The sequence below is a fragment of the Salvelinus alpinus genome, chromosome 4 (assembly GCF_045679555.1).
Source record: "Salvelinus alpinus chromosome 4, SLU_Salpinus.1, whole genome shotgun sequence".
NCBI lineage: Eukaryota > Metazoa > Chordata > Actinopteri > Salmoniformes > Salmonidae > Salvelinus > Salvelinus alpinus.
Genome location: NC_092089.1, coordinates 34,009,199 through 34,024,275, shown reverse-complemented (window position 1 = coordinate 34,024,275; position 15,077 = coordinate 34,009,199). Strand labels below are relative to the sequence as shown.

Below are 15,077 nucleotides of genomic sequence, written 5' to 3'. Positions count from 1 at the left end.
AGATTGGAGAATTAGCATCACTATTGTCACATTGACTCCTAGGCCAACAAATTGCCTTTGCTGCCATAATGACTTTGGCACAGTTTACCCTCACCTCTCTGTCTCAAACTGGGTTTTCCTCTCCAGCCTCATTTTTCACTCTGTCATCTGCTTTTACTTTCACCGGCTTCTCTCTCCCTCTTTCTCCATTTTTTTTTATCTCACTCTGACATTCGCCATTTTTCAACGTGCGGAGCTCAAAAACTCCTCCTCCCAGTACCCGCTCCCTCTCTCTCTTCTCTGTCCTTCCTCTCCACCCTCTCCTCTATGTGCTAACTCTAGAGATACACCTAGGTAACAGGTCACTCTCATCCCTCTACGCTCCCCTCTGCCCTCTCTCTCTCACATCCCCTCATCTTTACATCATAGTGTATAAACACCCTTCTAGTGACAGATAGTAAATGAAGGTGGAGAGAAACTCGCCTTTCTGAAATCAAATGAACTTGAACTGATCTGAAAATTACACATTGGAAAAAGAGAGAAAAATATAGTCTTACACAGATAAATGTGTGCCTGTCTCTTTAAGAACGCAGACACCTCCAAGGTGCACACCAAGCTGTATTTATGCACCGTTAAACCGTGATAGGTATTATGTGCATGCATTCTGAAGGGTTTTAATAAGGGTGGAAGATAAACGCTCAGTGCATTCATATGGTATTTTCCACCAACCCCCTCCCAACCCTACTGCCTCTACACACACATACACACCGAAATCAGGGACATTACGCATACTTCCACTCCCTACTGAGGATGAAGAAACCGCTGCTGTTTCACGTCGGGGCGGCTGCCTAATTCCAGAGCTAGACGACGCCACAGTGACACACTGGCAGCGACACACGGAAGCCGGGCTGGCTGCTCCCACCGTGTGTCCTTTTATTCCGCTTCAGCGCAGATGAAACGCAGACGGCGCCACAGCCGCCCTCCCCAGTCCAGCCTCAATGGTCCCGCCTTCCCCTGCCGGGTTTAGCGACCAGCCACACTGCCACCACACGCAGACAAGCATCTGGACAGACAAACGTGGTCCTGAGAAATCAATGTCTGTCATGTTTAGGCTACTGAAATAAAGGCGTTATCCAAACACATAACCATTGTCTCGAATTGAGACAGAAGAGGCCTATTCGACGAATGCCAGTCCAATGTCTGAATCACAACACAGATATACACACAATGTCGAAAATTAGTGAAATAAAACGAAATGAAGACAGTATGCTCCCGTCTCCTCGTTCACCGTCCTTCTCCTTTCACTGTATATTTGCCTCTTTCTCCCCTCTCCCTGCTTCCACCGGCCCAGGAATCGATCTCCGCAGGATCGATAAGTTGGCATGAATATTCCCTGCCTGCAGAGAGGGTAGTTCGGGAGAGACGGAGGCTGAGGCACAGGCGTACGGAGCGGAGGAGAGGGGAAGGATGGAGAGAAGGGACAGAAAACACACGGGGAAGAGGGATACATCACCAGGAGAAAAGGAACGTAAATAAACACAAGATGGACCCGTCGCGCATTACGCGCACGTGCTCTTTCAAGGGAATGGAGAAAAGGACGTTTACGCGCAATTATTTGCAGTCTAACTATGGACCTTTGTGTCTGTTTATTTACACAATTAAAACAAGAGAGAAGAGGAGTCTATTCCATCCTTCAACACAGAAGTGTGTGTGTGCCCAGAGCACATTCCAGTTCCGAGTGGATAATCGGCACCGAAAAGTGCGCTACATGGGAGTCGTTAAGGTGGGGTGCGTATGCATGACTGAGCCTCACCGAAATGGCAAGAATAACGGAAAATGTCTTACCGGAGTCGGAACGTAGAGCCAACGGGGACTTGAGACGCCAGGCGTTGAGGTCAGGAGCAGTTCTCTGAAACATGAACGGCACCGGCAAGGGAACAAACATGATCTTCCTCCGTCTTCTGGTTTTGTTTCATATAATTTTCAGTAATATTGTGACAAGATGTTTCCTCTTCTGTGTATCTTCGTCCGTTTGAAATATATTTGGTATGGAAAACGTAGAACATTCGTTGTTTAGCTTACCAGTTGATGGCGCGTACACATGCAGGCTATGGTGGATAGCTCTATTTACGTTTTTGGATGTCTGTTTCTCTTCGGCAGGATTTTGGGTGTAAATGTGTATCGAACATATGGTGCTCCCTTGAGTGTGCAGCAATCAGGCTATGGAAACAGCCCAGACCCAACACACAGACGGATAGAACCACAACTGAACTCCCACTACTATATCAGAAGAAAACTATCAGGACTAATATAGTAATAATACTTTTATTATAAGCCTGATTTTTGCTCCAGTCTCTCTCGTATGCCGTGGCAAACTGTAAGTAACCATACAATAGTCTAATCGTTCTATTTCTCATGTATGCGTTTATATTAGCACAGTCTCAATGTTAGCCCACTGTTTTCCTATCGACAGGCGTGAGAACAGACACCGTAACAGTCGCTAGTTTCTTAGCATCACTCACCGGGGTTAGCTTTGGTTTGCGCTGGTAAATAAAATGGATAATATTACAATAATAACAGACGAAACCCGAGTCACGCTGAAGTGCGTAAAGGCCAACAATTATTGTGATATATTTGGATTTGTTATTTTTGGTTAATCTACTTTATTTGGTTAATAGCTGATCGCACTCTCTCACTGTCCCTCACATGTAGACTATATACACACAAATTCACCAATAAGCAGGCTACAAAGCAGCGAATCCTGTTTAAAATGCATGTAAAATAGCCGCATTAAGCTAATCAACTGAAATAAATAAACATTTGGAAAGGCTACACAACGTGCCCGCTTGGCCTACGCTCCTCCTCCCTCACTCCCTGTCACAAGGCAGTAATTAAAACGCAATCAATCGATAAAGAAATAAATAAAGCCAAATAAATAAAGAACGGAAACAACATAAAAAGAAAGCTGAATATCCGTTACGTTTCTGGTTCTTTTCGGAGCACTTGCCTATCTTTCCGTCCATCCGCCTGTGTGTCTTTCTGTCTGCCTGTTTGTCCCAGATATTTGGGAACCCCAATAGCTCACTCGACCCGATTCCCTCCAGTATTCTAGCGAGCTGCCACTACGCTGGCTGCAACATTGAAGCGAGAGAGCACCCGCTACTCACACATTACCACCACCTTACCCCCCCCCCCACCCCCTCCTCCCTCATGCTCTCTCTCTGCTCCCTCGCTCCATCCTTCCTCCCAACCGCCTCTCCCTCGTTTTCACCACCGCTGCTAAAGGTATCCTGTATTGATTCCTGTCTTTTTTCCTCTTAATAAGACCATGCTATAATGATGCGAATGGTGATCATTACATTACTGCTTGTCTGGGAGACTGAGATCACAGATAACTGGAGAAGCCAACCAATAGGCACATACAGTATGTTATTATACTGAACAAAAATATAAACGCAACATGCAACAATTTCAAAGATTTTACTGAGTTGCAGTTCACATGAGGAAATCAGTCCATTTAAATGAATTAATTCGGCCCTAATCTATGGATATCACATGACTGATATCTTTAAAAAAAAAATGGGCCTCAGGATCTCCTCACGGTATTTCTGTGAATTCAAATTGCCATCGATAAAATATAATTGTGTTCGTTGTCAGTAGTTTATGCCTGCCCATACCATAACCCTACCACCACCCTGGCGGACTCTGTTCACAATGTTGACATCAGCAAACCGCTTGCCCACATGACACCAAACACATGGTCTGCGATTGTGAGACCGGTAGAACATTCAATTGTCTCTGTAGTCAGCATGCCAATTGCACGCTCGCTCAAAACTTGGGACATCTGTGGCATTGTGTTGTGTGACAAAACTGCGCATTTTAGAGTGGGCTTTTATTGTCCCCAGCACAAGGTGCACCTGTGTAATGATCATGCTGTTTAATCAGCTTCTTGATATGCCACACCTGTCAGGTAGACGGATTATCTTGGCAAAGGAGAAATGCTCACTTACAGGGATGTAAACAAATGTATGTACAGAATTTGTGAGAAATAAGCTTTTTGTGCATATGGAACACTGTGGGATATTTTATTTCAGCTCATGGAACATGGGACAAACACTTTACATGTTGCGTTTATATTTGTGTTTCGTGTATAATACGACAAAAGTTGATAGCCTACAAATTTTCCCCATCACTGCAATTGTTAACTATTGAAATGCATTTTGTTCAGAAAGATAAAACCTATGATAAATATTTATATTTTAATCAATTGATGTTTGAATATGTTTTATCTCTATCATGAAATTGCGTGAGGGAATCTTTGCATTAAGTCATCTTTCAGCCTTAAACATTCAGACAGTTGAACACTTGTAAGGAACCACCTTCGTTGTCTAACGCACTATAAATGCTTTCTAAATGCTTTCTTGGTGATTTCTGACACCCATATACAATCTTCTATAATCATTATGACAGTCCATGTTAATCTAGTCTATACGTTCAGGCAAAGGCATTGTGAGACCAGCTATAAGCATTTATAACAAAGCATGTCTGTTTAAATTCCTCCCTGCATCCATGACCATTACGCACAGGTCCTTCTTAAAATGCTTCCATTCGGCTAATACAATTTATTCAACTTCAAAATTACTGACGTGTCATGATCTAATTTAATCAACACCCTTCATGTAACTCAGAATATGCGACTATTCTATGTGGAGAAACGTCATCTGCTACAGGTAAGGCATGTATTTGACCATGAGCAAAATCCCACTCCGGTAAGGCTGGCTGCAGGCCACATCTTGGAGTATTGCCGTGCACGGAGCGCGCGCCCTCTTTCTCTACTTCATCGCCTCATCTCCCTCGTGCCAAACCGATATATAACACGCTGTCAATTACCACGCTATACACTAGATTGTTGTCGATATAGATTTTTAAACAGAAAGATCTATACAAACATCTAAGTCAATACAGGCAAATCAATAGCATTGAGTAAGACCTCCGCCCCGCACACACGTCACAGTCTATAGGCCTCTTGCTACCAGTTAAATATGAAATGTTAAACGTTATGACTGATTAATAAAAAAACACATAGGCCTATCGAAATAGTCATACAATATATTTATTATTCATATTACTACAATTATTATTTGTATTATTATGATGATGATTATTATCATTATTATTCCTTCGCTGTTTTGGTTTCCCTGCAGGCCAGGGATATGTGCTAGTTTCTAATTATGAGAAATGTGTCCTATTTCCAGCCTTCATCTCTATCTCTGAATACACCACAATACAACACGGTTTATTGTCCCTCTCCCTCCGCTCCACGTATGACAGATGACATCCGCAAGTCCAACGAGAGGAAGGAGGGATGTGGTTGAGGAGAGGATGGAGGGAAGGGGAGAGAAGCGACTAGTTGTCCTTCACGCACCCCCTTTTCGAACAGAGGTAGCCGCGCGCGCCCCGATCCTTCCTCCTCCCCATACTCCTTCCAGACAAAAGCAATTATTTCTTGTAGAATGTAGTGTGGTTGTGCGCGTTTGTGGGAGAGGGGGATAGAGGTAGGGTGTGTGAGATTGAAGGAGGGGAAAATAAGATGGTGTTGGAGGGGATGGGAGGATGAGGGGGGCTCTAACACCTTCAGCATCCCCCCATCCTCCTCCTCGCACTCCTCCGTCCAACTCTTCTCTTTCCTTTATCTGGAAATGTCATCGGATGTCATCTGTCATATGTGGAGCTGACAGCCAACCAAATAAACTCTGTGTCCTACCCAAAGCTGTACCCCAAATACCACTCCCATATGCACCTTACTAAAACATTTATCTCATTTTTTAAACATAGGATTACATTTGGGCACTTGCTTTTTCAGTAATTACCTGCAAACAAACTTTTGCAAGACAAATTATACAAACGCAAGTAGCCAGCCAGCTAGCAAGACAGACAGACACTAATTTCCTACTTTGCAAATCATCTAAGAACTATACTGTGTATTGTTCTTGCCATGGCAAACAGTAGTCGAGCCTCAGGGCTATACCCAACCATACTATACACCTGGTCCAGGGCTATACCCAACCATACTATACACCTGGTCCAGGGCTATACCCAACCATACTATACACCTGGTCCAGGGCTATACCCAACCATACTATACACCTGGTCCAGGGCTATCCCCAACCATACTATACACCTGGTCCAGGGCTATACCCAACCATACTATACACCTGGTCCAGGGCTATACCCAACCATACTATACACCTGGTCCAGGGCTATACCCAACCATACTATACACCTGGTCCAGGGCTATACCCAATCATACTATACACCTGGTCCAGGGCTATACCCAACCATACTATACACCTGGTCCAGGGCTATACCCAATCATACTATACACCTGGTCCAGGGCTATACCCAACCATACTATACACCTGGTCCAGGGCTATACCCAACCATACTATACACCTGGTCCAGGGCTATACCCAACCATACTATACACCTGGTCCAGGGCTATACCCAACCATACTATACACCTGGTCCCGTGCTATACCCAACCATACTATATAAAGTCTTTGTGCCTCCCCTCTCTCTCTATGTGATAATGCCCAGGCAGGGAGCCTGAAGGGAGGCTGCTCCAGACTTCCCCTCCCCAGTGGCCTCCATGGACCCCTGGAGCCCAGAGAGAAACCCCCTGGGGGGCCTCACCACCCCTGGAGGGCCTCACCATCCAATAACCCCTGCTGCTCTGGACCATTCTCACCAGGGGCCCGGACGGCCTGGGACAGATTTTCCACTGATGGGACTGGTACTTCGTCAAACAGAGGAAATAGAGAGGCTCTTCTCATTCCCTTTTTTAATGAAGAAGGAAAGGGGGACATCTAGTTAGTTGTACAACTGAATGCATTCAACTGAAACGTGTCTTCCGCATTTAACCCAACCCCTCTGAATCAGAGAGGTGTAGGGGGCTGCCTTAATCGTCATCCACGTCATCGGCATAACAACAGATGTTTACCTTGTCAGCTCGGGGATTCAATCCAGCAACCTTTCGGTTACAGGCCCAATGCTCCTACCCACCAGGCTACCTCTGAGATAGAGATGGAATGGAGTCATTGTCACTGTTATTATTCTGTACTGTTATGTTATTGCATGGTACTGTATGGTAATGGCTATATGGATGCTTGATAATCAATAAAAATGTTTTAATTTACGTTTGTTTGATCATTAATAAGAAAGCATTACACTCATAGCCTGAAGAAAATTACATCAAATTGGCATATTTTCTCCTAACATGATATGTTGCATATTTTGAGGTATAGTTCATTTTAGATGATTGTACAGTCTATATAAAACAATAGTATTAGCACACTTCCTTATGGTTATTCCAAACCTGTCTGTACATTTATTGAGCGTATTCCTGTTACACGTTTCACCATCTGAAGCCAATTTCAATATTGGGGATTACCAGATTATTGGCCCCATTGTGGTAAAAATGGGAACTCAGATATTTATTTTTTTCATTACAATTGTATGACAATGTTATTACAAATACATAGATTTGATTGCTTAATTTGTGCAAAAATCTTACATTTTCTCTCCATTTAAATAGGCAGTAATGGATAGAAATAAAATGCCCAGGCTGATTACAAGGTTGTTGTTTTTTAATAAATGTTGCACACTTTATTGTGTGTGATAACATGTTCTGATTAACGGTTAGTTCATCTGCCATTTTCTCTGTAGAACGATATATTGCTATTTATAATCTGGATTTTGATTTCCAAAAAATAAATGAGATATTTTTAAACAATAAATCAAAGCTTCATCTATGCATTCAGGAAAAACAAATAACATCCAACAAAATTGACAACAAATTCTGTCACTCACCAATGACATTCATAGAATGCAGAATGTTCCTAAAAATTTCAAAATGGTATATCCTTCTTGAAATATTCCAACAGGAAGCTGGGTGGTTAGAACCCATGAGCCTTCCAAAATAAGTGTGTAACTATGTACGAGCTGTGTGTGAGTGTGTACTGCATGTGTGCATGATGTGTGTGTTTGACTATGTATTTGTCTGTGTCTACTGTCCATGTTCATGCCATGTCATGGTTATTGTTAAATGGTGATGTCACACTGACAAATGAGCTGGTTGAATTCAATTCTCACTCATCAATAACACCCATGTCCCCAAATCAATATCAGGCAACAGCTGTGTTACTGTCGCCGTCAGAGTGGTAACAAGACCACATTACAATGAACAATACTCTCTCACTGTGACACTGCCTAGATTCAATCCAATACCACCTAGCACCAACCCAGACCTCTCACATCCTCTATCACTACACTGTCACTCCAATACCACCTAGCACCAACCCAGACCACTCACATCCCTTATCACTGCACTGTCACTCCAATACCACCTAGCACCAACCCAGACCACTCACATCCCTTATCACTGCACTGTCACTCCAATACCACCTAGCACCAACCCAGACCTCTCACATCCTCTATCACTACACTGTCACTCCAATACCACCTAGCACCAACCCAGACCTCTCACATCCTCTATCACTACACTGTGTCACTCCAATACCATCTAGCACAAACCGAGACCTCTCACACCCTCTATCACTACACTGTCACTCCATTACCATCTAGCACAAACCGAGACCTCTCACACCCTCCATCACTACACTGTCACTCCATTACCATCTAGCACAAACCGAGACCTCTCACACCCTCTATCACTACACTGTCACTCCAATACCACCTAGCACCAACCCAGACCACTCACATCCCTTATCACTGCACTGTCACTCCAATATCACCTAGCACCAACCCAGACTTCTCACATCCTCTATTACTACACTGTGTCACTCCAATACCACCTAGCACCAACCCAGACCTCTCACATCCTCTATCACTACACTGTCACTCCAATACCACCTAGCACCAACCCAGACCTCTCACATCCTCTATCACTACACTGTGTCACTCCAATACCACCAAGCACCAACCCAGACCTCTCACATCCTCTATCACTACACTGTCACTCCAATGCCACCTAGCACCAACCCAGACCTCTCACATCCTCTATCACTACACTGTCACTCCAATACCACCTAGCACCAACCAAGACCTCTCACACCCTCTATCACTACACTGTCACTCCATTACCACCAAGCACCAACCCATACCTCTCACATCCTCTATCACTACACTGTCACTCCAATACCACCTAGCACCAACCCAGACCTCTCACATCCTCTATCACTACACGGTCACTCCAATACCACCTAGCACCAACCCAGACCTCTCACATCCTCTATCACTACACTGTCACTCCAATGCCACCTAGCACCAACCCAGACCTCTCACATCCTCTATCACTACACTGTCACTCCAATACCACCTAGCACCAACCAAGACCTCTCACACCCTCTATCACTACACTGTCACTCCATTACCACCAAGCACCAACCCATACCTCTCACATCCTCTATCACTACACTGTCACTCCAATACCACCTAGCACCAACCCAGACCTCTCACATCCTCTATCACTACACTGTCACTCCAATACCACCTAGCACCAACCCAGACCTCTCACATCCTCTATCACTACACTGTCACTCCAATACCACCTAGCACCAACCCATACCTCTCACATCCTCTATCACTACACTGTCACTCCAATACCACCTAGCACCAACCCAGACCTCTCACATCCTCTATCACTACACTGTCACTCCAATACCATCTAGCACCAACCCATACCTCTCACATCCTATATCACTACACTGTCACTCCAATACCACCTAGCACCAACCCAGACCTCTCACATCCTCTATCACTACACTGTGTCACTCCAATACCACCTAGCACCAACCCAGACCTCTCACATCCTCTATCACTACACTGTCACTCCATTACCACCAAGCACCAACCCATACCTCTCACATCCTCTATCACTACACTGTGTCACTCCAATACCACCTAGCACCAACCCAGACCTCTCACATCCTATATCACTACACTGTCACTCCAATACCACCTAGCACCAACCCAGACCTCTCACATCCTCTATCACTACACTGTGTCACTCCAATACCACCTAGCACCAACCCAGACCTCTCACATCCTCTATCACTACACTGTGTCACTCCAATACCACCTAGCACCAACCCAGACCTCTCACAACCTCTATCACTACACTGTCACTCCAATACCACCTAGCACCAACCCAGACCTCTCACACCCTCTATCACTACACTGTCACTCCAATACCACCTAGCACCAACCCAGACCTCTCACATCCTCTATCACTACACTGTCACTCCAATACCACCTAGCACCAACCCAGACCTCTCACAACCTCTATCACTACACTGTCACTCCAATACCACCTAGCACCAACCCAGACCTCTCACATCCTCTATCACTACACTGTCACTCCAATACCACCTAGCACCAACCCAGATCTCTCACATCCTCTATCACTACACTGTGTCACTCCAATACCACTTAGCACCAACCCAGACCCCTCACATCCTCTATCACTACACTGTGTCACTCCAATACCACCTAGCACCAACCCAGACCTCTCACATCCTCTATCACTACACTGTCACTCCAATACCACCTAGCACCAACCCAGACCTCTCACATCCTCTATCACTACACTGTGTAGGACATACACACAAAATAATTTGGGTTCTTCTAAGATCCTCAAAGTTCTTTGAAGAACCTTAGGGTTCTTGATACTGAAAATGGCCCCCAAAAGGATCTTCCAAGAAACCCATAGGAGGTGGGGTTCTTCGAGGAACCTCCTTAGTTGGCTGGGGTTCTTGTAGAAACCTGACTGCCCAACTGAAATACTTGGATTTGAATTTGAAATGACAGCAGGTGCAGGCACTTAACTGAAAAATGTAATCATCTCCTCAATGTAAGGTAAGGTTTGTCCCTTGTATGATCTAAATGTATATTGTTTTATGATGATACCATCTATCTTTTCATATTTGTGCAAATATTTCTAAAACAGAAAATAGACACAATTCAATGGATATCAATCAACAAAGAGGTGAGAATATGTAGGCTATAAGAATATGTTAAAGGCTAGCTGTATTGGGTACAGATGACTGAACTGCTCACTTGTGTGTCTGTGTCTGCAGGTATACAGACGAGGAGCTATACAACGGTATGTCAATTGGTATTGGTATGTTATGCAGATCACATGTACCATCCTCCTCCCTTACCTCTTCAATGAATATCCCATAGGCCTCTACATTACGGACAAGATATATGTATGAAAACCATTATCAAAACTGTTTTTTTCATTCACATTCACCACAAAAACCAAGGTATGAATTCTGTCGTGTGCATATTTTGTTAATCATTTGTAAAATGACAATTTTTTCTTCACCCTCCCTACATCTCTGATGAATATAACAGGAAACCTGTTCGATCCCCATGCACTGCTAAATCATTCTGTCTATGGATACAGAGAACATCAACACATTAACATCAACACGACAGAGGATAAACCCATTAGACTTGGGGGCTGCTGGGAGTTTACCTCATATTGAGATCTTTATTCTGCTTTCCCACTAAAATCATAATAAACACTGAGAACTAAAATATTGTTGTTATTGTTTCGCATATTATTATTAATAATAATAACAGAGGAGGGGGGTACAATAACAGAGAGAAGATGCAAAATTCACACAAATCCATATGCTGACCTGATGTATAGATTTATCAAGATAATATGGACATGATGGATGGTGTTATTATTGTGTGTGTGTAGGTGGGGTCCATGTGTTGATCTACAGTATCTCGCGTTAGTGTACTTTGTAGAACTGAAGACACAAAGCAAACACTGGGAAAGAAATAATGTGTGAGCATACAGCAGACTTACATACTCCATGTAGACACACACACACACACACACACACACACACACACACACACACACACACACACACACACACACACACACTCCTGATCCCTATCTCTGTCTCCCCTCCTCCTTCTATAGTGAATAAGCAGCCAGTCCATCTTAAAACCTTGTTCTTCCTGTATTTCTTGTCTTTTTTTATTAGTTTTTATTAACTTTGCCTCCCTCTCTCTGTCAGCACTTTCAATAATCAATGCTGATATATTGCCAATATCCAGCCAAGTCCCCAGTGTCATCTTTCACTGAGGCTGCGTTATTGGGGGAGATTGGCCCAATAATAATGATATTTATTACGGATATTTATTATCTGGATCTTGGCAGTACTGAGGGCCACACCCTGCTGCTGACTTACATACTCACACTCTCTCCTCTGACTCCACACATTCTCCTCTTTGACTCCACACACACTCTCCTCTCAGACTCCACACACACTCTCCTCTCAGACTCCACACACACTCTCCTCTCAGACTCCACACACACTCTCTTCTCTGACTCCACACACACTCTCCTCTCAGACTCCACACACACTCTCCTCTCAGACTCCACACACACTCTCCTCTCTGACTCCACACACACTCTCCTCTCTGACTCCACACACACTCTCCTCTCAGACTCCACACACACTCTCCTCTCAGACTCCACACACACTCTCCTCTCTGACTCCACACACACTCTCCTCTCTGACTCCACACACACTCTCCTCTCTGACTCCACACACACTCTCCTCTCTGACTCCACACACACTCTCCTCTCTGACTCCACACACACACTCTCCTCTCAGACTCCACACACACTCTCCTCTCTGACTCCACACACACTCTCCTCTCTGACTCCACACACACACTCTCCTCTCAGACTCCACACACACTCTCCTCTCAGACTCCACACACACTCTCCTCTCTGACTCCACACACACTCTCCTCTCAGACTCCACACACACACTCTCCTCTCTGACTCCACACACACACTCTCCTCTCTGACTCCACACACTCTCTCCTCTCAGACTCCACACACACTCTCCTCTCTGACTCCACACACTCTCTCCTCTCTGGGGAAAGTTAGACAGAGAAGGCAGGGAGATATTAGTAGTTCACTAGCTGTTTCTATCCTAACCATATACAGTGGCATTTTTCTATAACACTTCTATATTGGCCTATTTGGGACCAGCAGTTCATCTGTGTAGTTGGTCCTGGTAGTGATACACATTTGAACAACTAAAGGAAAGACAGAGAGAGGAACGGTGTACACTGGGACCTGGTCTGAGGACTTGAGGCTGAGGACTGTACATCTTGCCCAATTTGTCTTCCCCCTCCCCATACCTTAGGTCGCCCAACCTCAAATCTCCAGTCCAAGGCCCCCAAAGCACCCCCCCAAACCCCCCTGGCCTGCTTGGCCCCCTGACGTTAATCCAGCCCAGCCCAGCGCCCCTCATCGTTTCAGTTATTGATTTCCTCTCCAGTGCCACGGTTACATGTCGCACCACGTCATTGGTCCAGACTGCTGCTCCAGCCAGCCCCCCCTAACCTAACCTATCCACACGGGAACCAGGGAATGGGAGAGAGAAGGGGGAGAGGGAGGAGGAGGAGATGGGAGAGGAGAGTGCAGCGTCGTTGGACAAAATCGTGAATGGGAGAGAGGGGAAAAAAAGAGAGAGATGGGGAAGAGAGGACACAAAATGGGTAAGAGACGAGGGGGAGAGAGAAGTGGGAAGAGAGGAGGAGAGAGGGGGTGCCGTAATAAACACTGCAGTATTTCAGCAAAGCAACCAGCGTTTTACAGGGATAGAAACAATCGGAAGCAACGAAATAAAAAATCTGCCCCGGGGTGTTGCAGGAGAAATTGTGGAAATGATCAGAATGCGACACTAGAGTTCAGGGCGACAGATTTGTCTTGGGAAATGTATAACTGTTTGTCTTGCAGTTGTATACACATAATTATAAACTGGCTGGTTTGAGCCCTGAATGCTGATTGGCTGAAAAACGTGGTTTATGAGACCGTATACCACGGGAATGACAAAACATGTATTTTTACTGTTCTAAATATATTTGTAACCAGTTTATAATAGCAATAAGGCACCTCAGGGGTTTGTGGTATATGGCCAACATACCACAGCTAAGGGCTGTATCCAGGCACTCCGCGTTGCGTCCTGCATAAGAACAGCCCTTAGCCGTGGTATATTGACCATATACCACAAACCTCAGAGATGCCTTATTACTTAATTACACAGACTGAAAACGTATTGTGCTGCATGTAAGTGCATATATGCAAAGACAGGTATATTACAATTTTTTACAATCACTTTGTCACTGTTTTCGGAACCTTGATGTCATTTTTCAAAACTCTAGACACAAAACTCACAACCAATGATCAAAATGCACATTTTTCAAAACTCTAACACTTTTTCCAATTGCTTGGATACAATACACATAAAGTGAAGACCATTTGTTCATTGAACTAAAATCACCTGTTCAAAATGACACAACTTAACATCAAAGTAATACCATTTCAAAATGCAATTCACACATTACATCTGAGATGACTGTCTATTCATTTCATTACAATGATCTAACTATCAACTGATACAACTGCTCAAAATGATAAGTAACTGTTGCATTACTCTTAATGCATAGTTTTATGGAAACTGACAAACAATATTCCATGTTTAGATCATGAAAGTTTCAGGATAACGAGATCCATTGACCCAAATTACCGTGGAACATGAACCAATTGTACAATGGATGTAATATTTCATCATCATTCTTTATCAGACACTGTTTCTATGGTCCCATGTACCACTTTTCCAGACCATGTTTTCTGATTTGACATTACTGTACACTCACCGGCCACTTTATTAGGTACACCTATCTAGTACTGGGTAGGACCCCCTTTTGTCTCCACAACAGCCTGAATTATTCACGGTGTTGTACGTTAAGAGATGCCCTTCTGCACACCACTGTTTTAAACAGCTGTTATTTGAGCATTTGTGGCCTTTCTGTTAGCTTGAATGAGTCTGGACATTCTCCTCTGACCTCTCTCATTAACAAGGTGTTTTGCCCACAGAACTGCCGCTCACTGAATGTGTTTTGTTTATCACACCATTCTCTGTAAACTCTAGAGACTGTAGTGTGTAAAAATCCCAGGAAGGCAGCTGATTCTG

The 15,077-nt window shown here is 44.2% G+C and overlaps 1 protein-coding gene and 1 long non-coding RNA gene across 10 annotated transcripts in view; one reads left to right on the top strand and one right to left on the bottom strand.

Moving 5' to 3' along the window:
- Positions 1 to 15,077, bottom strand: part of pou2f2b (POU class 2 homeobox 2b) — a 108,968-nt gene that overhangs the window by 72,109 nt on the left and 21,782 nt on the right. For 3 of the 9 annotated variants that reach the window (XM_071396732.1, XM_071396733.1, XM_071396740.1), the window contains exon 1: positions 1,825 to 1,924. The exons of the other annotated variants lie outside the window; for them this stretch is intronic. In XM_071396732.1, coding sequence (XP_071252833.1) covers positions 1,825 to 1,924 — 100 coding nt within the window. Of the gene's footprint in view, positions 1 to 1,824; positions 1,925 to 15,077 lie in introns of those variants that run through there. 9 annotated transcript variants of the gene reach the window in all.
- Positions 2,242 to 7,670, top strand: LOC139573371 (uncharacterized). The gene is made up of 2 exons (XR_011674581.1): positions 2,242 to 2,356; positions 6,577 to 7,670. It is a non-coding gene; the product is annotated as an uncharacterized lncRNA (long non-coding RNA).